Source organism: Stegodyphus dumicola, chromosome 5, assembly GCF_044657685.1.
Source record: "Stegodyphus dumicola isolate Sdum_Otavi_A_Nest chromosome 5, ASM4465768v1".
Lineage (NCBI taxonomy): Eukaryota > Metazoa > Arthropoda > Arachnida > Araneae > Eresidae > Stegodyphus > Stegodyphus dumicola.
This window is the reverse complement of record NC_140772.1, coordinates 73184317-73210563: the sequence shown is the minus strand read 5'-3', so window position 1 is coordinate 73210563 and position 26247 is coordinate 73184317. Positions and strand designations below refer to the sequence as shown.

The 26247-nt window shown below is 33.2% G+C and overlaps 1 protein-coding gene and 1 long non-coding RNA gene across 8 annotated transcripts in view; one reads left to right on the top strand and one right to left on the bottom strand.

Annotated features, from left to right (window-relative positions):
* LOC146997140 (uncharacterized) overlaps positions 1–26247 on the bottom strand; it is a 269052-nt gene that overhangs the window by 2971 nt on the left and 239834 nt on the right. Inside the window, exon 1 of one of the 2 annotated variants that reach the window (XR_015041146.1) lies at positions 1903–2171. The exons of the other annotated variant lie outside the window; for it this stretch is intronic. This is a non-coding gene — a long non-coding RNA (uncharacterized LOC146997140). Of the gene's footprint in view, positions 1–1902; positions 2172–26247 lie in introns of those variants that run through there. 2 annotated transcript variants of the gene reach the window in all.
* The window catches only part of LOC118188568 (RIMS-binding protein 2-like), a 481985-nt gene that overhangs the window by 239251 nt on the left and 216487 nt on the right, over positions 1–26247 (top strand). For all 6 annotated transcript variants that reach the window (XM_085816767.1, XM_085816768.1, XM_085816770.1 and 3 more), the window contains exons 7-10: positions 2193–2276; positions 5893–6015; positions 16216–16371; positions 19455–19589. In XM_085816767.1, coding sequence (XP_085672893.1) covers positions 2193–2276; positions 5893–6015; positions 16216–16371; positions 19455–19589 — 498 coding nt within the window. The remainder of the gene's footprint in view (positions 1–2192; positions 2277–5892; positions 6016–16215; positions 16372–19454; positions 19590–26247) is intronic.

The following is a 26247-nucleotide window of genomic DNA, read 5'->3' as shown; positions in this document are numbered from 1 at the left end:
TGTTTTATATATCTTAGAATGTTATTTTATTATGCATATATATTTTGCTAATTAATGCTAAAAAACAGACAACTTCTAAATAAAATATTTCTATAAAATAGTCTCATCACAATATACAAAACTATAAGAAAATTGACAAGGCATGACTGCATATGTAGCAAAATTTTTAATCTTTGATAATGGCCAATTTTCCTAAGAGCTATAAGAAAACATTAGAAAGAAAATCAGTAAATAGTTACAACAAACTACTGTAGGATAACCAGAAATAGACATAAATAACTTCAATAGGTATAACCCTGCAGGAGCATTGTCATACTTATATTAGTTCAGCAAGCAATTCTACTAATCACTGAATGCATGTTAATGGCTGTGAAAAAATAGCTCCTATGCTAGAGGAATGTCTATTAGAGGAGCAGTGACATACGATTGATTTTTTTCACTGCTACTTCATTTCCATGGTAAAAAGTATTAGATTGTAGAGACATTATGTAATTTTTTGGAAGCAGGTAAAGTGAAAAATGCGCAATCGCCTTTGCCGGGAATCGAACCACAGACCTCTGGAATACCGGCCCAGCATGCAGAGCCACTGCACCATGAAGGCATGCTAGGAAGGCAGGAGAAATACCTTATATGCTCCCCCTTTTAAATGCCAACTGGGGTTTTTAAGGTACCCAGTCGCCAAATCCTGGGTGTGGAGAATCCTCATCCAACACTCTTTTAGTTCGGGCACCACTGTAGAGACATTAGGTATTTTCGGAAGCAAGAGAGATGAAAAATTAGCAACTGTCTTCGCTGGGAATCAAACCACAGACCTCTGGAATACTGGCCCAGTATGCAGAACCACTACACCACAAAGGCAGACTAGGAAGGTGGGAGAAATACCTTATCATACCATTGTACTGAAGCTCTAGCCAGCATTACATAAATTTGCTAAGGCATCCATACCTATTAGCTGTGTATGTATTGTTGTATCATGACAAGGCCAAGCTTTATACGTTAGGGTCAACCCAAGAGTATCTAGTAGAATTTCAGTGCCAGTTTCTTCAACAGCCACTGTACAGCCCATTTTAGCTCCAAGTAATTTTCATTTGGTTGGTTCCCTTCAGAATTATCTTGGATACATGCACATTTTGTGGATGAGATCCATATGTGACCACTGCAACAACCTGAAGATGTAGGTGCAGCAGATATAGGATGATCATATATTAATTAGATATGAGTCTCAGTGTAGACAGGAGATCAGGAGAAAAAGTAAAAGCAGTTGTTGCATAAGTGTTCCAAGCACTTTTATTCTGTGTAGCTATTTTTAACCTGTTAATTGACTACATCATATATTATTTTTAAAATTTTTAATAAGAAATTGATTCTCTTATAGAGGATATTAGACACATGGGTACATGAATTATCACTAAATGAAATAAACTTTCCAATATTAAGCTTATTTGGAAAAACTGCAGGTTACAATCCTATCATTCACGAAGAAAGTAATGTCAAGTTGCAAAGCGAAATCAGACTATATTAGGACTTGTCAAAGTAATAACTGGAAATGTTTTAGTTATAATATAGTTATCTACCACAATTCTTAAGAAAGAATAAAATCTTCCTCTAAAAATATCAAATTCAGGAAAGATGTTTTTGGCATATTATGACTAGTTGTCCAGGTTCTATTGCTCACTGCTTGATATGCACCATTAATTCATGTCCTTTTGGAAGGGATTTATGTCCTAGTATTTTTTATTACATCAACAGCTTGCTTGTGCTAAGAATTTTTATGTATGTAGAAAAGCATATTTTTAATTTATATATTATGCAAAACAAAGCACTTTTTACATAATAGAGAAAGAACTAAAACCATTCACTTAGAAAAACTCTTATTGCCACTTACTTGTAAATACTACTTACATAAATAAAAATTATCCCTCAGCAGCTTATCCATATCCATATCCAGCTATCCCTCAGCGTCTTTAATATCTGACTTCCTATCTTGCCAAAATATATATATAACTGCATAAAACAAGCCATGGTGCCTCTAAGCTTAATATAAACATATATTACAAACATAATATGTTAAGTTTAATACAACTTATGACATGGGTCTGTGTTAGCTTATCAGCTGTCTTATATTTGATGTTGAGTTTTAAAAGTAATGTAATATTAAATTGAAAATACATTAAAATAAATTTTAAATGCAGGAATATCAGTTGCTTTTAACATTAAGGAAAGAAAGAGAACGTCTAAGACAGAATCGCCAAACTCCGTATCAGTTTGAAAATCCAGTAAGTATTCTTATTTTTCTCAAAGTAAATTTTTTGAATGATTTTGTATGAACCATGAATGTGGTTTATTTTCATCCATTTAAAAACTAAAGCATTTATTTAATTTATATTCAAAATAAAAATTTATAAGAAAAAGTAATTTTGTATAAGCTTGGTCATCTGCAGAGCTGGTGTGGGGCTGCAAATTGTGTTGCATTTAAGGAGGTACTGGACAACAGGATCTAGTAGATACTGAGATTGCACTAGGCAGTAAAGCCTAGCTTTTGTATAATTATTATTTTTATGCATGAAAAACGGATCAAATTAACCATAAATTGTATATAAATAAGCCTATTCTCATTATATCCATTATATTTAATAGCTTTTTTAATGAATGATGTATTTATTAAAACTTTAAATACAAATCTTAAATGTATAAAACAATATGCTGTTCACTCTTCTAATGGAGCAACTTTAATAAAAATTTATATTTCATAATGAAATATTTATCTTATTTTGTAATTTTTGTCCCCCCCTTTGAATTAATTTTGATATATTTGCATACATATTTGTAATTTTAAGAGAGTAAATATGGGGATTAACTCCTCATTTAGGAAGGAAGAAAATCTGAAAGGATTCAGATTTTAAAGCCACGCTATATGTCTTTCAAACTTTTTGTTTTAACTCCTACATATATTATAATTTCCTGGTTTTTAAATACAACAATTGCATGTAAAATGGCAATTGCAGCAAATAGTTTTATACAAAAAATAATTGAAAACAAATGAAAAAAATTAAACAATTGAAAACATATAAACATAATTATAAGCCAAAAACAGCAAAGCTATTAAGTTAAAAATATAAGAACAGTCTAAATTTAAAAAATTTTGCACTTTTTCAAGGGATGGACAAAATCGATCTAATTATCACTGTTCTAATATCATGAGAAATCAAGAAAACTTTTCTGAAAGCAGTACAATGTCCAAATGTAAACTGAAGTTTTTTTATTCGTTTAAAACTTAAAAATTAAGAGAATCTAGATGTTATAATGTTGCATCCCTGACATTGCCTTATTTCCAGAAAGAAATAAAGTAATGAATTTTTTTTTTAATAAATAGAAAAAACTGCCAAAGAAGCTTAACAAAGCTATGTAATCCAAGTTTTAGCTAATAATAGTTTTAGTTAAATGCCTTCAAAGTTAGTGACACTATTTCCAGAAACTTTCTGTGATCACTGAAAAAAGATTTCAGACAATAAGTTTAAAGGACATGTACTATGTATATTAGTGTGATACCATAAGAAATATGATGAATGAAATTTGAAAAATATGTTTGGTATTTAATATACATTTTGCTCTATATTAAGTATAGAACACTATAACCTAAGTCATATGCAATAGGCACTACTAAACATCATCACTGTGTAATTGCAAATTCATACATGGAGAATGTGTAAGCCAATATTGTATTTGGTAAATGTGTGAAATTTTTCAAATATAATTTTTCTCAGAATATTTAGTGCAATATGACATCAATACAGTGTAAATCACATTCAAGAACAATTTGTGTAATTATCAGAGTGAACATAAACAATAAAACAATTCAAAATACCAGAAAGGGGTTTGCGTTGTGTTTTTAACTGTCGGGCAATAACCCGTTCAATTACTATGGTCCAGTGCAAAAAGAAATTAAAATTAAAACATTACAAAAATAAATAAATCAAATTAACATTTATTTATGGTGACACATTTAAGAATACAAGTTATATTTTAAATTGGTGGTGACTGGTCATCTAAATATCTGAAGAAACAACGGGAAAAAATAATTTGTAAAACATACCTTCTTTAACATATATAAAATTTCACAGTTAACGGATGGGCCCCATCATACAAAATTTGAATTACTTGATACAGGTGAAAACAATGACATGATAACAATCTCGTAGCAGGGAATAATTACTATACGTCAGGAAAATCATCTGTAGGAAGAAAAGAAAATATGAGATAAATAAATTAGTAGAAAGCAACTGTTTTGGAGGCCAGGTATCCCTCCTTTCTGCCATTTCCAACTGGAAGGACACCGATTTTCCCAAATCCACAGGCCATTCTTAAGTCAGGAAATAAGCAATAATTATGGTATCAGTATGCCTTTCTTCTGTGCAGGTTGTTTAAATGTTCGTCACATCCTCGTCTCCGAAGCTGCTGCCCTCCACGCTGTACCATAGAAGGGTCATGTTTTTGTCTCAAGAATGTCTAACTGAAATTTCTTTTCTCTGTTTCCTCATCCCAACTGCGCAGCAACTTGGCGAGTTCCAACCTGGCGAGATCATGAAATAATTGGCGAAATATGATGATCAAAAGAACGCAAAGCACAGCAACCCCAGATATAGAAATCTTCTTGGGAAGGAGTTTCCTGACTACCAGCTTTTGGTGAACGACGCAGTTCAACAGTACAGCCCTAAAGGCCATTTCGCTGGGTCAGCTGCCTCTCTGCTGAAAGAAGGGGGGAGGAAACACTAGCCTCACCCGGGCTGCAACTCCACCATGGCGAACATCCTATCTGACGACTTTTCACTCCTCATAAACTCCCCGTATAACATTTCTACGCTAGAGATGTCAGAGTAACCAGGGTCCCATTTATGTATATCTTCCAGGTGGTAAAGAAATTAGCACCCCTGGCAGGGTACTCAGGGACATGTGGCAAAGAGCTAGACCAAAAGAATTTCAGGGTACAGCAATCTCCAGATAAGGAATTCTGAGAAATGAATACCCAGCCAACAACTTTGGATGTGAAAAGTTACAGAACCAATGAATAGTTTTTCAACACAATAAACGAATTTAGTACAGCAAAAATTAAACTATTATTTAACAATTAAGTTCATTAAAATGTCAACACAACATAAATTGTTTCTTCAGCAGAAATTAAGTATACACACTCATTAACCAGATTGAGTTTCATTTACAATTGATTTACCTTACCACCAGTCAGAAAATATGAATTCAATAAACTTTAATAGAAAGAGGGGTAAAAATTAAGTTACCTTAAGTTAAAAAAATTAAATTAGCACACCAAAAGTGCAGCATTACAACTTTAAAATAAATAAAGTTACACAACCTTAAGGGTCAAAAACAAACAAATACAAAAACCAAGTAAAACTTTTAAAGCAACCAGACCTAAATTTAAAGTTTACAAAATTTACAGTTTAAACTTACAACCAACTTTAAACAACTAAAGCAAAAATTAATAGCTTCAATTACTGATCAAAACTGAATTAAGAAAATAACTTAAAGCTTGAAAAATAATAACAATTAATGCATAACAATTTTAATAAAGATCATATTTCACTGATGAATTTTAACTATGTATTATGTGTATCAAAATTTCAAAATAGTTTTTAAAGAAAGGCAAGCTATTTTTGATGGATAATTTATAATCAATGCTTCCCCGTATAGGTAAAAAGAGGGCACTGAAAGGTATTTCATTTTAATAAAATGAGAGATGAAATATTCTTTTTAATAGCACCTGTTCAATTTTTTAATTGTAGGTCTGGAAATTTAAATAACTTTTAGAAATGCAGTGTATATAGGTAGTGTAAGGAAATAATTTTAAATTGTCTAAAAAAGTTTTAACTTTTTAAGATAAATGAAGAATGTCTGAAACTTCGTGGTGGTTTTGAGTTATTTGACAAAAATTCCACCCTGGCTAAATCAGAAGTTGATAGCCACCACGGCCGAGGAAACAATCTGGAGGCTCTTGTGAAGGTAAATATTAATATTTTTGTTATTCAGATTTTGAGAGTTTGCTATGTACAGTACAAAGATCTAAAATCTGGAACTTTGAATTATCAACAACTTTTATATTGGCAATGTTGGCAATGATTAAAGACTTCAGCTTACTCTGTTGTTAAGTGTGTTTAGAAGGAGATATTTAATGGAAATTTCTTTCCATATGCAAAAAATAGATTTTGTAAATGATACTCATAGGCCAAAAGATTATGTTTAGCTCTATTTAAATTGAGAAAATTGTTTTGTAATTCAGATAAACTCAAGATCTGTGCCAGAGCTGGTGCAGCCACACCGGGTGGCAGAATCTAGGAAACGCAAAATTTTTAGAATTCAATGAAATACCAAGAAACAAAATTAAGGGATAACAAATTTTTTTTAATTTAGGAAGGCACTTGGCAGCAGAGTTATGGACCCACAGAGATGGCACTGGGTTGTTAAATGTGTAGTGCTGCCCTAGATAAGATAAATAAGCCTTTTGGAACTCAGATAAATGTTAAGCGTGTGCAAGAAACAGGCTTAAGTATAATAAATAACTAATATAATTCAAGCTTAATATTGTCTGTATGTGATAGAAGCAACACAAAATTTAGCAGAGCATGCCGTCACCAATCTCATGATACATCACCAGTAGTGTAGTGAACACTAGTTAAGCTTTATGATAATTGTTGCAAATTTGAAAGTATTCAAATGTCATGAACAAAGAGCAAAATTTTCTAGTTAATGGAATTTTTAAAGAAATGTGGAGAAGGAGTAATAAATAAAACTGATATAACAGAAGTTCTTTGTTGCAGTTTTTGGTTTAATTACAGCAAAGCACTCAAAGGCTATCTACCTGAGGAGAGGGATGTTTTAGTACAGTACTTGCTAAGGGAAATAGGTTTGTATATACGTTACACATGTGCCTTCATAGAGCTTTTGTACTATATTTAAAGAACCATTAACCCCCTTCACGACAGCATGTTGCTGAACTTAAAGCCCTTTGGCCCTGGGATGTGTCATATATGCATCAGTCCCAATTGTCTCTAGCAGTCGGGTGATGCACTGATGCTTCGCACACTGCATTGCACTGGTTTAGCAAAGCATCTCCAACATTAGTTACGCTAAGCAGCATCCTTACGCTAAGGGTCTGGTAAGAGGATTAGCTGCTGATGAATATATAAGACATCCGTTCTGAAGGGGTTAAGTGAAGACATTCTTAGAGATACACAAAAAACTAACCTAATTCTTAACTCAGTTACACTGCAGGAATTTTTAACTAAACACTTATACTTCTATAGGATAAATGTATCTCTGTCAACAGTAGAGATCTTTTACAGCTTGGGCTATCAAATAGAAATCACAATGAAATAGTCAAGAGGTTCTAGCTTCAAAAAGGGGGAAAAACTACAACATTAATACTTTCCAAACGTTTGTCAAAAATAATGAACTCCTATAGGTCACAAACCAGAGATAACCCTGTGACACACTTTTATGCGTTTATTAAGCTCAAAACCATGGTCTTTATTTTCTTGATGTACCCAGAAGAATTGGAAAAACATTTTTGTAGAATATTTTTGTGGCTGATTTGGTAAAGATCTCTTGTAGCTTGGGCTATCACATTGAAATAGTCAAGAGATCCTAGATAGTGATATTTGGAGGGAAAGAAGATAGACATTAATGCTGTCCAAACATTTTTTGAAAATAATAGATGCCTGTGCATCACAGACCTGAGGCAAGTCTATGGCATACTTTTATGTGTTTATTAGGCTGGAAACTATGTTTCCTTGATGCACCCAGAGGAACTGGGAAAAGATTTTTGTTGAGTATTTTGGTGGCTGAGTTTCAACGACGAAGTGAGATTATGTTGGCCATAGCATTTTTGAGGTTTGCATTGATGCTGTTGGTTGACCATCAAATAGTGTATTGAACTTTGAAACTGTCTTAGAATCTGCAGGTTTCAGAATAGCCCATTTGGAACATAAGCAAATCTCCAGTCAAGCAGAAAGGATAATGTAGTGCAGTTTTATAGTTTGGATGAATACTCACAAACGTGCACAAGAATCACTTTATTTCACTTTACAAGACATGCAGAAATAGGCAGCTCATGAACAGTGTTGTCCTCTTGGCAATCCTTTCCTGTGATTCTCAACTCTGGGCCAGCAGATGGACATTGCCTGCATTACAACATTGACCTTATGGAGACAGCTCTGCAAAATGGATCTCAAGATGAATATGAGGGTTGCTTAGGAAGAGAAACAAATATAGAGCAATTTGTGCAGCAATTGCTATCACTTGACAATGCAGAATTTTTTGTTAATTCCACTTTTAGTCTACTTTCATTTTTCTCAAATTTCTGCAAAATGGTCAATTCATTCAAAGACCTAATATGTAAAGTGTCTTGAGATGTATTGGAAAATTACAACTCACATCAATGGCTGTGTGAAAGAGCCATTTTAGTGCCTAAAAATGCTATCAAGCTTATTTACCAAAGGCTTCTTTGCAACTTTGTCTTTTGTCTATTGTTTCCACTAATGAATAGAGCAAAGTTTGCATTCATAACTGTTGAGTTTTAAAAAGGTGTATCAGAGGCTGATGATAATTAAGTAGAGTCTTTATTAAAAGATGGAATTAATCACACACATGGCATAGCACACTTCTACATATCACACCAAACTACACTATGACGACTGTTGCCAATACAACCTAAGAAAAATATAAACAGTTTCAGTTAATATACATATAACATCAAATCATAAACCAGGGAGTAAGTGTGATTATTCTCAACACACTTCCCTTAATCACATATTATTTTATATTTATCTCTTAAATAACATAATTCTAGTTTAGGCATGTATTTTGTAAACAAATCAACTGATTTTCACTAGAAACATATACAAGATTTATATCATATAATTTTACTATATCCCTAATATACTTTAATTTCATATCCAAATGTTTTAGTCTAGCACAATTACTTTCATTTAATATTGCTTTAATTATAGACTGATTATCCTCTTAAACTGAAACTTTAATGTCGTCGACTCCTAAAATTTTTTTAGATACATTATAAAATACAGTTAGGTCCTGAATAGCTTTTGCTAAAGCCAAAATTTCTGCCTCAGTAGAGGACAGAGCAATAGATGTTTGCTTCTTAACAGACCAAGTTACAGGACAATCATTAAAGAAAATAATATACCCAGAAATAGATTTTCTATCATATGTATCTGACCCCCAATCAGCATCAACATAAACATTTAACATAATATCAACGTTATTAGATTTACAAAATAATAATTTGAGTTCAGATGTCCCTTTTTAAATATCGAAGAATTCGCTTCAGACCAGCCCATGCACTATTAGTAGCTTGCTCTTGTATCTGACTCAAATAGTTCACAGAATACAGAATATCAGGATGAGTTGTCATAGATAGGTACAACAAAGCACCTAGAAGTTCACGATAAGGGCCATGAAATCTTTCACCATTCACAAAATTTGATAAAGTTGACTTAAGCACTAGGGGAGTATCAGATGGCTTACAATCTAACATTCTAAATCTATTTAACAATTTTTCAACATAAGCCTTTTGGCTTAAAGTAAGTTTGTTCTGTGAATATTCAAAACTTATTTGTAGAAATTCATTTGCAACTTCAGCCTTGAACATCTCAAATTCATTTCTAAGTAATTTAATCACAATTCTTACCTCTGAATTATTAGAACCATAAATTAGAAAGTCATCCATATACAGCACAATAAATATTTCACTCTGTTTAGTTCTTCTCACAAAAGTACATGCTTCACAGTTTAGTTGTTGGAAATCTAACTGAATTATAAAATCAGTAAATCTCTTGAACTACTGCCTCGGTGCTTAAGACCGTAAAAACTCTTAAGAAGCTTGCACACATGACCACTGTTGTCACTGTAGCCCATTGGTTGTTCCATGCAGATTGTTTCTTGGAGATCACCATTCAGAAATGCAGTCTTTACATCTAATGCATCGATTTCAAGATTCTTTTGAATAATCATAGCCAGCACAAGTCGAAATGATGATGTACTAATTACAGGAGCATAGGTCTCAAAGTAATCAATGCCTGGCTTCTGTTCAAAGCCACGAGCAACCAGTCTAGCTTTGTAAACATTGTTTCGTGTGATGCACAACACCCATTTACAAGATATTGGCTTTTCATCTTTTGGCAAATTGACCAACTTCCACACTTCATTTTTATTAAGAGAAGCTATTTCCTCATCCATGGCTTTCCTCCATAGGACTTGCTCTTCTTTTAGCAATGTTGTTATATCCTCATATATTACTGTGTCAAGAGTTACCACATTAGCTTCATACACAAAGTAATCATTCAACTTTACAGGTCATTTTATATTTCTTCTTTGCCTAGTAATTTCTTCATTACTTTCTTCAAAATTTCTGGATTCTACATCACTTGAATCACATGTTACTTCATCTTTAGCAGGATCTTTACTTTCTATGGAAAAATCATCTTGAACTGAGATACATTTCTTTTCCTCTTCATTGGGCAATACATTTCGAGAAACCACAGCATGATTTGTGACTGGGTCCAGTAAGCAATAATCCATTGTAGCAATCCAATAAAAATCATCTTTTTTGATTTTGGATCCAATTTTTTCAATTTCAATCAGGAACTCTCATGTATGCATCAGATCCAAACACCTTAATAATATTAAAATCAGGTGGTTTTCCCATATTTGAGCTCATAAGGTAGATTTTCAACAGTCTGATTTGGAATTCTATTCTTAAGATATGCAACTATCTGTACAGCATAACCCCAAAAGGATTTAGAAAGCTTTGCTTCACATGTTAGAGCTTGGGCCTTCTCTAAAAGATATCTGTTGGCTCTCTCAGCCACACCATTCAAAGGAGGTGAATATGGAGGAGCAGGATCTATCATAACACCATTTTTCTTGCAATAATGAGCTAGTTTACACATGTATTCCTTGGCATTATCACACCAGATTTTGTAGAGATCATGATTCTGCTCTAGGAACAATTTAAACACTTCATTTATGTCACTCTTGTGCTTTAAGAGATGCACTTCAGTAAATCTAGAAAAATCGTCTATGATTGTAGCAAAATACTTTTCACCTTCCCTAGTTGGGTGGATCAATGGGACCATATATGTCAGTGTGTATCATTCTCATCGGCACATGCTCTCTGCTTCTAGGGCCTTTGTTCATAGGAGTGTTGAAATGTTTTGTTAGTACACACTCTTCACAAAAACTTGATGGTGACTCAGATACTGGCAAACCCGTTTCTTTTAATATTTTATCAGATGAGTGCCCCATGCACCTGTGCCATAATTCTGCACTATGATTTGCAATGTATGTTGAAGCTGTAACAGGTTCAAATTGACTCACATACTGTCCTTTCTCATTGAGTTTAGGAAACTCAAATTTTTCATTCCTCTTTTCAATAACAGCTACATCGTTCTTAAAAACTACACTCTAACCTGCTTTTTGAATATTATTCACAGATATTAATTGACCATTCAACTCAATCATATATTACACATCTTTAAGTACCGTATATACCCACGTATAAGTCGAGATATTTTGGACAAAAAAAAGACTTCAAAGTGGGGGGTCGACTTATACGCAGGGCCATAAAAAATGAAAAGAATCGGAAGTTCAAAAATTTCTTTATATAATGCAGTTGTTTTCTTCCTGCACTTAAATTGGACGACTTATCAAATAAGTCACTTACTTGAAGTAATTTCATGACTTAAATTATGTGACGAACTAATCACAGAGTTTCATACTTTAACTAGAGTAAGTTTCGATTAAACCAAAGAATTTTCGGCCCCCGAACAACCGATCAATAAAAAAGTTTCACCAACACTCCAAGAAAAGAGAAATGAAGATAGTTTTTACATACATATAAGTCTTTATAATAGTTATTGTTCATTCATGAAATACTTTTGTTAAAGGCGTACACGTCAAAATTTTAAAAATAGCCCACGCAATAACTGAACAGTTTTGAATATTTCTTTTAACTTTAAAAAAGGGAAAATGCAGATAGATTTTATGTACACCAATCCTTTCTGGAACAATGGCTGACGGCAGTAAGCTTCGTCCGTTGATCATTTTTAAAAGAAAAACTGTACCAAAAAACGTTGCGTTTCCATCAGGTGTGCTGGTTCACACCCATGAAAAGGGATGGATGGATGCTGACGGAACAGTCAATTGGCTTAAAAATGTGTGGGATAAAAGACCGGGAGCAGCTTTCAAAAAACCTTCTCTTTTAGTATACGATTCTTTTCGTGGACACTTTTCTGAAGAAGTGACAAAACACCTAAAAACGACTGTGGCCGTAATTCCGGGAGGATTGACATCTGTCATTCAACCCCTAAATGTCTGCCTCAATAAGCCCTTCAAAGTAAATGTTAGAAAATATTGGGCAGAGTGGTTTAGTTCTGGTCGACCAACATTTACAAAGGGTGGCAACATTAAAAAGCCCGATATTATATTAATTGCTCAGTGGGTTAAAGATGCTTGGAACGAAATACCCTCTGAAATGATTATAAAATCATTTAAAAATGTTGTATTAGCAACGAACTAGAGGGCACAGAAGATGATGCTGTTTTTGAAAGTGGAAATGACGACGAAGGCTCTAGTAGTGATTGTAACAATACAGAGTTCGAGACTGAAAATATGGATAATGGCGAGCCAATGACAACAGAAGAGTTCTATGAAATGTTTGGCGAATCTGACCATGAATCGAACGTTGAAGGATTTTGATTTTGTTTATTTACCAAGGTATTTTTTATCGTATATTTACTTTTTTTTTTCTCAGATAATTTTGAATAAATGTAGTACTTAAAAAAAAAATTTTCGAAGTTTCTCGATCGATTTCGGAAGTGGGGGGTCGACTTATATGCAGGTTTCTTATTTTCTACAAATTTTTTATGTCGAAGTAGGGGGTCGACTTGTACGTGGTATCGACTTATACGCGGGTATATACGGTAATATTTCTCTTCCATTTAATATTCCAGGTATTGTACCAAAACCTTCTACCTTTAAAACATAATTTTTTGAAGCACATGCAACAGTTCCAGAACAAAAGGTTTAATTTCTTCAAACCACTCACCTTTATTACACATGTGTATAGATGCTCCAGAATCCAGAATGAAATTTCCAACAGGCTCTCTAACCAAGAATGATTCTGTAGCCAATTCTCTGTAATCTGATTTATGCTTAAATCTGCAATCTTTCTTGTAATGCCTTGGCCATCCACATCCAGAACAAACTAATTTTATCTTGCAAAGTCACAGCAAAATCTGCTGTTGAAACGTCTGACCGCCTCATCCCTTTTAGAGATATCTGTTGTGTCATCAAAGGGAAGATCAGATATAAATGGCAACAACTTTGGGACATTCAGATACATAACAAGTTGAGAAGGGTAAAGGCTAAAATATTGGCATACTACTTGCAATCATAAGGAACAAGTTCTTTTAACTCGCCTTAGAATTGGTCACACTAGAGTAACACATAACTACCTTTTGAAAGCTGAAAACGAGCCTGTTTGTGCAAATTGTAATGTTTGTCTATCTATCACATTTTAATTGAATGTCCTATCTGTCTATCACATTTTAATTGAATGTCCATATTTTAATAGCTGTGACCTGCCTCTCGACCGTTTAATCGGAAGAGAGGTCAATACCAATTTATTTGACTACCTGAAAGAAACAGGTTTCTATTATTTAATTTGATTTTTGTCTTGAGATTTTATGTTAGAATTTTAATGAATCAGATATTTTAAGATTTTATATCTATATTGCATATGTCATTATCTGAATCATAATCAACATTTTCATCCCACCATTTCACTATCTTTTTATGCTGAAATACGAATCCTGCGTTTGGCGCATATGGCCTATAGAGCTTTGTGCCATAAATCTACCACTACCACTTATCTTGCAAAGCTTGGCAATATGACTTTTACATTTGTGGCAGATGATATCACACTTATCAGCACTAAAAGCTACATTATTACTTGAGCCAGAAACATGAGAATCATAAGAATTTCTTTCACCTGGCAATTCTTCAGTATTCAAGAGTCGATTTAATAATGTCGTACTCTGCAGGTAGCGACATCAACAAATAAATAATCATATCCATATCTTTGACTTCAGCAACCGAGTGTCCCAGTTCATTTGCGATCGCCAACAGTTCGTTAATATGTGACTGCATACTGCAATTTCGTCATTTCTTCTGTGTCAATAATTTATTTTGTACTAATATTTGACTAACTGCACTCACATTCAGGTATTTATTCTTTAAACTGCTCCAAATTTCAGAAGATTCACTTGACATGGTCGCCAATATGGCATCATATAGAAGGGTTAGCAGCAATGCGTAAGCCTTTTTTTGCATCTTTGATTTCAGCAACTTTCGTTTCATCCACTTCAACGTCTAAATATTTATCAAGTTCTTTGGCCGCAAACACAGCTTCAACACGGCACTTAAACAGAGAAAAGTTTTTACTGTTAAACGGCTCGACACAATACCTTGTGTTCTCATCACATGCTGCCATTTCAAATTTCACTTAACGCGTGGTTCCGTTCCAAAAAAATAAGTTCCACAAGACAAATATAAATGCTTCGCCTCTAGCATGTTCAATATTAGAACCACTTTCTGCTGTTAACATTTTAAAAGGTGAATCAGAGGCCGATGATAATTAAGTAGAGTCTTTATTAAAAGATGGAATTAATCACGCACATGGCATAGCACACTTCTACATATCACACCAAACTACACTACAGCGACTGTTGCCAATACAACCTAAACAAAATATAAACAGTTACAGTTAATATACATATAACATCGAATCATAAACTAGGGAGTAAGTGTGATTATTCTCAACACGAACAAAATTTTTAAATGCTTTTGAGCCTCAGAAATGCTGTCACATAAGTTCATTTTAACGAATCATTTTGTTATGTAACATAGACCCGCCAAAGCGGTGCACCAGAACATAGCTGGTCATGAAGAATCTATTCTAGATGTAATTGAGACCAAAATTATCATGGTGAATTCTGTAGGTGAAGAAGTATTCATTTTTTGCATTCCATTTAAACTTAGTGATTCAAATATGCAATTTGATTTCAAGCAATCACAGTTTCCCATTCAGCTTGCATTCACCTAGAGTATAAACTAGGTACAAAGACAGTCACTTTGGGTGGCAAGTATTAACTTGGAAACACTATGTTTTTCAAATGGCTTGCTCAAGAGTCAGCATACCAGATAGTTTTTCATTTATAGTCCGAACAAACGAAAAACATTGTATACCCTCAACCTTTGCTATAAAGTGTGCAATAAGATTATATTTGTTTTCTGTTTAAGTAAAATTTGCAGTTTTATTCGAGCTTGGGGAAATTTTGCACAATTCAACGTGAACCAACGAGGAAAATCATTACCTTCCTAAGATTTCAATATTACTCCCATCGTCCTAAGAAGCTTCTTCATTCTGTGTAAAACCTGGGAATTGCTGGTTACATCAGCTAGTTTTTTTATAATATTTAGGTTCTTATTTACTATAAAATCAATTGTATTTTCCTGGAATTAAGAAATTAAAAAAATTTCATGTTTTTTTATGAATATGACAAGCAGTTCCATATGCTGGCATATGGAGTCAATGGCATATGGGAAATGAAAATAGAAAGTCTTCAACTACATTAGCCTAATAGTAGAACTGTGTTTGGCAGACAAATAAATTTACATAATATAGAAGTGCAAAATTGGTAAAAATATTGTTTATGGTGTAATAATGCTACAAAAATAATTTTAAAGAATTTCAGAAAAAGGTACCCTCAGTATAATAATTAGAATTTACTAACAAAATCAGATACCTTTGTGTAGGTAGTAGCTTTTATTATTATTATTATTATTTTTTTTTTTTTTGATGATTATAACTTTGAATCATATCAAAGTATTCAAAAGCTTTATTACTTTAGCAAAGAAGTCTGTTATCTAAAAGTGTATATTTTCATATATTCAACAGTTTTCTCATAAAATTTGAAGCTTTGCTTATATATATAATATATTCTTTTCTAAAGAAACATTTCAAATTGCGTTCTTTAGTTCTTGTATGTTTAAAATAAAAAATACATAATTAAGTGAAACAGAAGAATATTTGTAATTTTAATTGCAAATTAAAAATAATTTAAGCATATGCGAGAAGCTGCCGAAAAGCGGAAAGAGCTAGAAAAACAATATGCAGATGCTGTTGCTGAGCTTCAAAAGAAACAGGAGGAGTTTCGTCATGTCCACCATAGTGGCAAATCAGAAAAACATCATGCTCAAGAAACTATACAGTCTCTTGAGGTATTGTTTATCTTTATTATAAAACTGAGCATCTATATTTTTATAAGACTGTGCTGTGTAGTAAATTTATGTATACAGTCAAAAGTCGTTAATCCGGACTCGTCGGGACTTCGGCGATTCCGGATTATCGATTTTTCCGGATTATAGATCATCAGTTTAAATCTCGTAAGATGGCATGCAGAAATTCTAAAATTAAAAATATGAAACCGTAATTTATGAAATAAAGAACAATTATGATCTAAAGGGTATCAAAATTTGCAAAAAGAAAAAGCTTAATATTTATTTGTTTACTTTAAAAAACATTTCATTCAATGTAAGTTGTTTAAGTTTTGCTTCGTTTCATGTGATAATACTTTCTCTTTAATTCTATTAAACAGACATAATTTCTTGTTCAGTTACAAAGTTCCGCTGTTCAAGTCCTATAATTGCTGTGTCAAGAACACCGACTAATTTGTCAATCGAAATTTTTTCGTTTTCAATAACCTCTGTTACTTTTCTTCGCTATCGGAAGCGAATTATAATGACGAGGAACTTGTTTTAAATCATATCAAAGACGGAGCATATCGAGATGAAATACTACATTTGGTAAGGAATTATAAGCCAAATAAAATAAAAACATCTGATCTTCAATTATAAGCCAAATAAAATAAAAACATCTGCCCTGAAGATAAGGATAGTGTTGACAGATCAACTTCCAATTCATTACGCGCCCGCCGCGCGGCGTTCCCCCCGCCGAGCAGCGTGAAATTGATAAACAGATTTCGGATTTCAAAACATACTTTCGCTTTAGATCCTTTACATATTAACAAATATATAACGGAAATTCTATTTGATATAATCGAAAGTTTAAGCTTACTTTTATAAAATTGCTCTTACAGTCTGCAAAAAATAATAAGCCGGATCCAATTCGAAAATTAAGGAACAACGCAATCATCAACATTAACTGAAATAGATAATTAGATAATTTTAGCTTATACGTCCATTATACATAAAACGCGCACGCGAAAACGTATTCTGCACTTGCGCACACTCATATGCGCAGTCGTAAAAGGTCTTACGCGCACGCGTAAACGCCTATGCGCATGTGTCAACGCGGCGCATGCGCAGAAAGTTTTTAGTTTTGAGGTCCGGATTATAGATCATTCCGAATTATGGGTGTCCGAATTAACGACTTTTGACTGTATAAGAAACATGCAATTTTAATGTAATCAATGTAGAGAAAATTCATAAGGTTTATTAAGATGATTCTTTCAGTTTTACTGACTTTTAAATGTTAAAAGCTTTTATCACTTTAGTTGAGCCAGTTATTAATTAAACTGTAGTCAATGAATAATTTTTTTTTTTGAAAGAAAAAAAAAAAAATCTTTTCTCTAAATTGCAATGCTCCACCATACAAAACTTTTTAACCTTTTATTTTAAAATTTTCCTCCTGGTCTTAGTATTATGGTAAGATACTGCCTTTTAAAGAACATATTTAAAATGTTATTGATTGAAGGAAATCAAAAGGTCAATGTGCTCTCAAGGAAGATGAAATTTTGCTTTGTATATTTGAATGTGCTGTTGCATTCTCTCTCCCCCCAAAAAAGAGGGTGAAAAATAAAACTTCAAAATCCTATTGGATTTTGATAATTGTCTTCTATTATTATTCTATTAGGTTATTGACAGTGTACTGTGTGATGCACATATATTAGAATTTGGATGTGGATTGGTGTTTATGTAGTTTCTGAGAATGATGAATATTCATTAGTTATGACTTAGAGGCATTGTTTGAGTGAAGGGCAAAAATTTTAGTTGATTCATGGAGAGTCAAACTTAAATGAAGCTTTCGCCAGATTTGGTTAATCCTGAGACTGTCAAGAACCATGAACCACTTTTTAAGTAATAAATCAGTTAGTAGACAGCCCATTCAAGGGTGGCCAATCTGAAGGCTATTCTCGAATTCACCAAGAATGTCTGTACTGAGTTGCATATCTTTGATGCAAGGTGTATAACTTGTCACTGTTCTCTCAAAGCGAATACAAGAGAGTTGGCTTTAGACCTTAGGGAGTTGACCACAGGAATTTGAATCAACTATTAGACTGCTTCATAGAGACAACATAGTTAGACTTATGCAGGAAAACCAATGGTTTGTGTCTCACTCACTTTATCTTTCAAAGCAGCTCATTTAAAATGGCATTTTCATCATATTCGATGGCACCAGGTGGTATCTGAATATCTACTGTTTGTTAATGTTTCAGATATTGCCTGAACTGTGCTTCTAGATGTGTTTTCATCTAAAAGGAGTGAAGGACACGGATGGTTTTTTTTTTTTTTTTTTCCATGGAATCATCCATTTCAACCGGAGCAGTGTCATGGTTTGGAGTAGAATCACCAAGAATGTCTGTACTGAGTTGCATATCTTTGATGCAAGGTGTATAACTTGTCACAGATATGTCGATGTGATCTTAGGATCCAATGTAAGGTTCTCCAAAGATGCTATTGGCTGAGAATTTTTTGCTAATGGATAACAATATATATTTGCCATGAGCACCGCTATCAGATTACTTGGAAACAGAAGATATCACCTGAACGGTTTTTCCAGCTTATTCACCACATTTGAACTTGATCAACCATGCATAAGATGCCATAGACTGCCAAATTGCAGTGCATCAAATGATCCCCAAACATTCCAGGATCTTAAGAATGCATTTTATGTAGACATCAGATAGTGGACAGTAAACAGAGTTTGATAAATTCTATAATATCAAGATGTAAGGTTTGTTTTTCTGTCAAAGGTAAACTAGCACCATAACTAAAGAAAAGACTTGCAAAACAGGAGAGATAATTTTCCCATAATTTTAAATTTTCATAGATTGGCTTTAAATTCAATATTTTAGGATTAAGCAACTAGTAAAGATGATAATTATTTATTTTTGCCAACTACTTTCATACATGTTGTTTTTAATAATCATTTTTAATGAGTAACAATGAAGTTTTATTTCTGCCAATATCTTTTCATTTTTGATGAGCAATGTCATTCTTGTTACTGTGAAAGAACAAATTCTGGGATTCTGTACTGTTCTAAATTTTTATAATGGTTTTAGTCAAAGGTGCGAGAGTTGCAGAAGAAATGTGAGCTTCAGAATGTATTACATGAAGAGCTTGCACTTGAAATGGCTGCCTTACGCCGTTCTCAGGTTAAACAAGCATGGCGATCTCAAAGATCACATTCTGCTGATGTAAGTTATTTGTAAGCAATTTTGTAAATACGTAAAGTAAATGATGTTATTATTTAAGATTTTAAATTTTTTAGTTTAGTCAAAGTTTGAATTTTTTTTTTTTTAATATGCAGTTGAACACTATAATGATGAACCCCTGGATATAACAAATGAATATTTTGGTCTCATCCAATTTCCCGTCACTTAATGATATTTTATAACTTAATAGCAAACTTCCAAGAGTGGGAAAAATCTGATATGATTAACAATAAGAATATTTTGATTAAAACTTTTTGTATTTTTCATATTTCTTTCAGAATTTCTGCAAGTTTTAATAAAAAAAATTACTAGTTGTTAAAGTAATCCATGTTTAGGATATTAGATTTCACATTCCATCCATAAAGGGAAGCACCCTTATGTTATTTTCCTTTATTTTCAGTCTCTCTTTGCTGTATGTTCTAATATGTAAGGTAGGTGTGACATCCCACTCTAGAAAAGCGAGGAAACAATAAACATGTTTTAGGACACTGTATGGTGTATGTGAACATTCAGTCAAAAACATCAATTCAAAATGAGTTCTCAGCTTCCATTTAAAGTCTTTGTTTGACCTGTCAAATAGAACTTTAATCAAGGCTAAATGCTGTGATGGAAGTTTTGAAATTTTCACTGGTCCAGGGAAGGAGGTGAATTTTATAGTATAATTTATATATAAATTATATTATAACTTATATTATATTTTATATTATAATATTTATTTATTTGTAGTTTTACAGCTTATATTTCTATTAGGGGTGAAATCTTTGAATCTTATGGGTTTGTTTTGTTTGAGTATAAATGCTCTTCAAGTTCTATACTCTGAGTAGAAGTTTTGCATTCTTTAGGTCTTTTGCGAAACTGATATTTTCTTTGCAAAGGTTATTGAATCTTTGTGTTGCAACCATACATATCTTGAGAGAAATGACCATGCTCTCAGTGGACATTGGATAAGACAATAGCTCATAAAATTATCTTCTTTTTTATCTCTTCCAGAAGAGCAAAACTCTCACATATTCTTTAACCAAGCTCTCTATATACTGTTTCTTTGTCAAAAAATCATCCACATGGCGAGCTTTAAATGTGAAGTTTGTGCATTGAAGATAAGGTGAATATTATTCAGAAAATACAAAATAGGTACAGCCAACTTGAGACCTGCCAAAAATACAATTCTTGAAATCTACAATAAATACCGTATAAAAAAATCGAACTATAATTTCTGATCATGGAAAAAATCTGGATCTGAAGAAAAAGTTGAGAAAGGGGGAGTATAGATATGTTGAAGAAGCATTTGCTGAAATAGTTTATCATTCAAAGAAGCAGTAATTGGTTAATATTTAGATTAATACCTCAGAAAAAAGGCCAATGAATTTGCCAAATATCTTGGAGAGTTTGAAAAGAGCCAGAAAACAAATTTAATAACTGCACTTAATAATAATTGCAATTAAATCCTAATGCTTTTTTTTAAATTAGGTTTATTAGTCACTTATTTTGGTAGATATGACGATGCTAATTGGTTAATTCTTCATTCAGTTATTTCAATATTTATGTTTTTGAGAAATAATCCACTTTTCTTATTGGATCAGATATAGCAATTCAAACTTCCAGTTCTTGAGGCTTGTTATAGGAAGGTATGACTGTTTATGATCTACCTGAATTTTTTTCCATTTATTGACTATTAAAAAATTTTTAAATGCCAGTAATTAATGAAAAATGCACAATTTATTGGGGATTTGAAACAAAGATTATAAACTTTTGCTTTTAAATTAATGTATGAATACATAATAGACATTCATATATAGTCTAGAGCAATAGTGAAAATACATTTTTCAATCATATAAAAACATTTGACATAAAGAGACATCTATTAAATAATATCTATAGAAATCATATAGTATCTCATTATGTTTCATAATGCTTGTAAACTACATTATTCATTAAAGGAATGCGACATTATCAAATGTAAAGAATGCAGAATATAGAAAATTTGAAAAATATGCAACTAAAATCACTTAAATGTCTTAAGAAACATGTAGCTTTCTTAATACGTAAAACAGCTTTTATGTAGTATTTCTAGCGTACTGATTAAAAAAAATTCTGCAAATTTTCATGGAATTAGAATAATGAGTCTGTGAAAAATACACTTGGCCATCTAAGTTCAAACACCATGAAGACAGTTGACTAATATGAACTTTGCATTATAAATGGAGCATGGTAGAATATGTGCCTGTAATGCCACCTAGAATCAGTGTTAAAAAAATGTTAGGTATACAGTATTCGTGTTTGTTTGACTAGAAGCTTAGAGTACACTTTGAATAAGAACAGATCATACAACAGTACACTTTGAATAAGAACAGATCATACAACATGTGTCCAGTTTTTATCATGGAAAAATAATAGCATGGCTCTAGATTATTATACCACTAAATTGCTACTTATATTGGTTGAAATACAACCACTGTCATGCAGGTATGGAACTGAGTATTCAGAAAAGGTGCTGGTTCATGATCATCTCAGTGCACCTGTGCTCTGTAGAACAGACATCTTATGTGAGTAACACACAAAGATCATAAGTCGCACCATGAGCTTGACACAGGATATATATGTGTAGCATGGCAAAAAGTGTCTATGCATATAGAGAAATGACATCTTTAGGATTATGGACTTTTTATCTGGTAGTAATTGTTTGTGTTTCTTTCACAGTACAATACAGGTGCCTACAGCTACAATAGTGTGTTGAATGATATGGATAGATGCATGAACTGTGTGACCCCTTTTACTGGCAAATCCTGTATTTGCATGCTATATTGCATGGACATGTACTCATATGGCACCCCCATGGAGAACTCTTTGGAATCTTGCTTTATCCTCATCATTTCAGCCCAGCTGTGGAAGTTATGATTTGAAGGACAATTAGATGTGAATATGCATATCTGGTTCTGATCAGTCAGCGTAATAGCAATACAGACATATTAAGGCTTGTAGTTGTCCCATACCTTTAGAATCACCTTAGATTCACCTTCCAGGGCAGTGCATAACCACACGTCAGTCCCGGATCTAGCGGGGGGCAAGCCGGGGTTCTTGTCCCGGGCGGCAACTTTTGAGGGCGGCAAATTCAAATATAACACTGGATAGTTTTGGTATGTTGTTCGCTAAAACAGCTCTCTAATTTTAGTACAATGTTAGTAGTTTTAAAGCCAAGTTTAAAACCTTTTTTAACCCCTTCGAGCCAGGTAGTGAAAACACGCGCTTACCGCGGAGGCCGGCAGTGTTTTCTGCGAGCGTCTCTCCAGGGCTGGGGGCTTTTTTGCTACTAAGCCTAAATCCATGAAATTTCCGAAGTATCAACGCATTGTTTAATAATGCTCTATAGAGTATTTAAATGGCTTATGCTTTATAAATATTTATATATATATACTTTAATTACCTTATTTCTTGTTTAAATGCATATTTTACACATTTTATTTTAATTACTCACCATTTTATGACTTTTAACATTATACATCTGAAAACTAAATATATTACTTAAAATTCTCTTTTCGTATGAAAAATTTTAAAACAGGGATCTACACACAGTCCTACGTTACATTCCTTGAACTCGTAATAACTCATTTGCCGTTTTGGAGGATTTTTCCGGGAATGTGAACAAACGAAGCATCGTCGTCTCATTTTCTTATCAGTCTCTTCTGAACAAAGTTTTGGAAAATGTCTTTCGGTTAATCTTTCAGAATCAATATCTGAAATATTTTGCATCATTTCTGCTATTTCATGCTCTGTTAAACATTTTCGACGCTTTGACATTGAAACGGTAAAAACAGAAAGAATTCACATCTAACAAGATCTAATTATTTTCTAAAAACTGAACTGTAAACCGAAATATTCAATGCTTTAGCGCATATAAAACTTTTACTTACAATAAACAACTACCGCGTGCGAATAAAGTGCGATTTAAAGAGACATCATCAATCACGCCACTCGGAAACATTTAGTTCCCCGTTTGTTTATATAATCAAAAACACGTGCATGCGAGTCATGCTTCTCTCATTTCGAGTAGAAGGTCTAATGTACATGTATCTGAAACCATATGGACATACAGTGCCATCTTGTGGCAGAAATTATAGTTTGAAAAACGTTTCAAGGTACTGGCACAAATCCGTGACAGTCGGTAGTAAACGCAACAATGCTCTGGCACGCCTGCGTGTCGGCAGTACATAAGTGTGTTCGTTGCTGGCACGTATACGTGACAGTCAGCGCGAAGGGGTTAAGAAGATTTGTAATTAAATACTATGAACCCTTTTAAAGAAACATGAGTTAAAATAAAATACAGCCGATTACAACTATAAATACAAGATCAAAAAGAGGCCAATAGAGGGACTCCAGGCGTCACTGATAGAATCAGACTGACCCTATCAGTAACATCTGGATTCCCTGTATCATTTGCTGTGTAGGCCGGGCGTATTCAAATAATAAATAGAACGATAGTTAGAAGAAGTCACCTGGTTCCCATAGCAATGTCTGCTGGGAAATGGAGAAGTATCGTAACTATTTTTTAAGAGCTAACCCAAAAAATTAACTTTGGGCCATCCTGGACAAATGAAATAATTAAAATTAATATTCATCGAGTATATACAAGACCCAGATATTATGTCTTCAAGCTGAAGCAAGGCATTTACATTTTTTTGCAGCTAGTTGGGAACTTAGGCTCACCTTGGGTTTGACTCGGAACAGTGGAGCGCATGTTGGATTTTAAAGCTAGATTTATTCTTTCTTTCTTTCTTTTTTTTTTTTTCTTTTCTTTCTTTTTTTTTTTTTAAAGTTTTTAGGTCTCTTTTGCACCCTTTCTCTCTTTTTGTTTTTAAGATATGCTTGCTTTTAATAGCCAGCACTATATTTAGCGACACACGACCATTTATTTAAGACTGTTCAGTATAATTATGTCAATTCTTAGTTATTCTTATTAAGGCAATTCATAGTGAATTTCATTTAGATTAAAAGGAACCATCTGCGCATCGAGGGGAAGAAAAGCGGAATACACAAAAACAAGCCAAACAGAGAAAACAAATTTCAGCTAAAATGAAAAAATAACTTCACGGAAGAAGTAAATCGTCAGATCCTGCCGCAATTTCGATTGTGCTGAGATTCTAGAGGGAATTAATATTTCTCGCAATTTGCACGACCAAACATGGCTGCATATATCATCCCCAAACAATCCGCAAGTCAGCATTTGAAAGAATAAACTTCTTCATTGACATCAAACGAATAGCTGGAGGAGATGAAACTATGATATAAAGATCTCTTCATTTAAATGGGAGAGGGCAGCAGAAAGATGAAAAACTAAAAATTTTGGATTTGTTGGACGCATGCAATTGGCTGGTCATAAAAAAAGGGGGGGTCACCAACAATCTTTCTTAAGCAGTCAATCAGTATTATTAGCCGGTAAAAATCCGGGAAAACGTAAACCTCAATCCCATTGAACGTCATGGCAGACATTTGACATGTTATACAGAACATTAGTAAATAATAAAAAGCTTAGATCTTGGTTTACATATTCTAAAAACAAGAATGCAATTTTTTGTACACCTTGCAAGATTTATCAGAAACATATTACTGCCGTTACACCATACAACAGGATTCATTAATTGGAAAAAATTTTTAGCAAGATTAACTGACCGCAAAGCGTCTGGAAACCACAGAGGTGCATGATTAAGTGGAAAATTCAAGTACAACAAATAAAATCGTGCCAAGGCATCGATCACGACACTGAGCGGCTCATTCATACAGAGGAAAAAAATGGAGAAAAATTTTATATACTTTATCTATACTATATCTTTCAACTATATCTTTCAACATTCTGTCGTTCTTTTCTTAGGTCTGATGAAATCGCAAGTAGCCTGTTCACAAAGTCGAAGGAAATTTTCTGAATTTAATCTCTCCGCTTGCCAAACATAATTCAATTCTTAAGTACATTCTGTCGATCCGGAACTTAAACGTCTAACATGTCAAAGCATTTCAAAATCTAACATGTCAAAGCATCTAACAAAGGGTGAGGAATCATATTTACCCCATATGTGTCTCATAAAGAAAAAAATGAGCCAGGTGACTCAATACGTAAAAACGTGTGGTGATTGTGTGAGATAAAGGAGAATTTCATTGATTTCATAGAAGTTGGTGGAATGATAGGAGAATGTATTTCTGAACGCATTCTAGAAAATTAGTGTCTTAATTGACACTTGATGGTTTAGATATTGGACAATGTCGGTTTCAGTCTTATGACAACAGGTCTAATATGGCTGGCATTTCTAAAACAGTACAAGCTAGAATTACAGAAATGAATAAGCTGGATGAATTTGTGCCATGTTTGGCTCACTCCTCGTATTTTGTCAGTATGCATTCTGCTTCTTCGTGTCCGGAAGCAGTTAATCTGTTTGGAATTACTCAGAAAATACTTTTGTGGCGGATGCACTACTTGACAGTATATTATTAAAAAATGTACAAAATAAAACTTAAAAGGAAGCAGCCAGACGAGATGGCTGGAAAAATATGTGGCTGTGAAAGTCCTTCTAATGAACTTACCGGAAATATTCAAATATTTAAAAGAAATTAAAGATATTTTTCTTGATGCCGAATCAAAGGATGAGGTAGGACA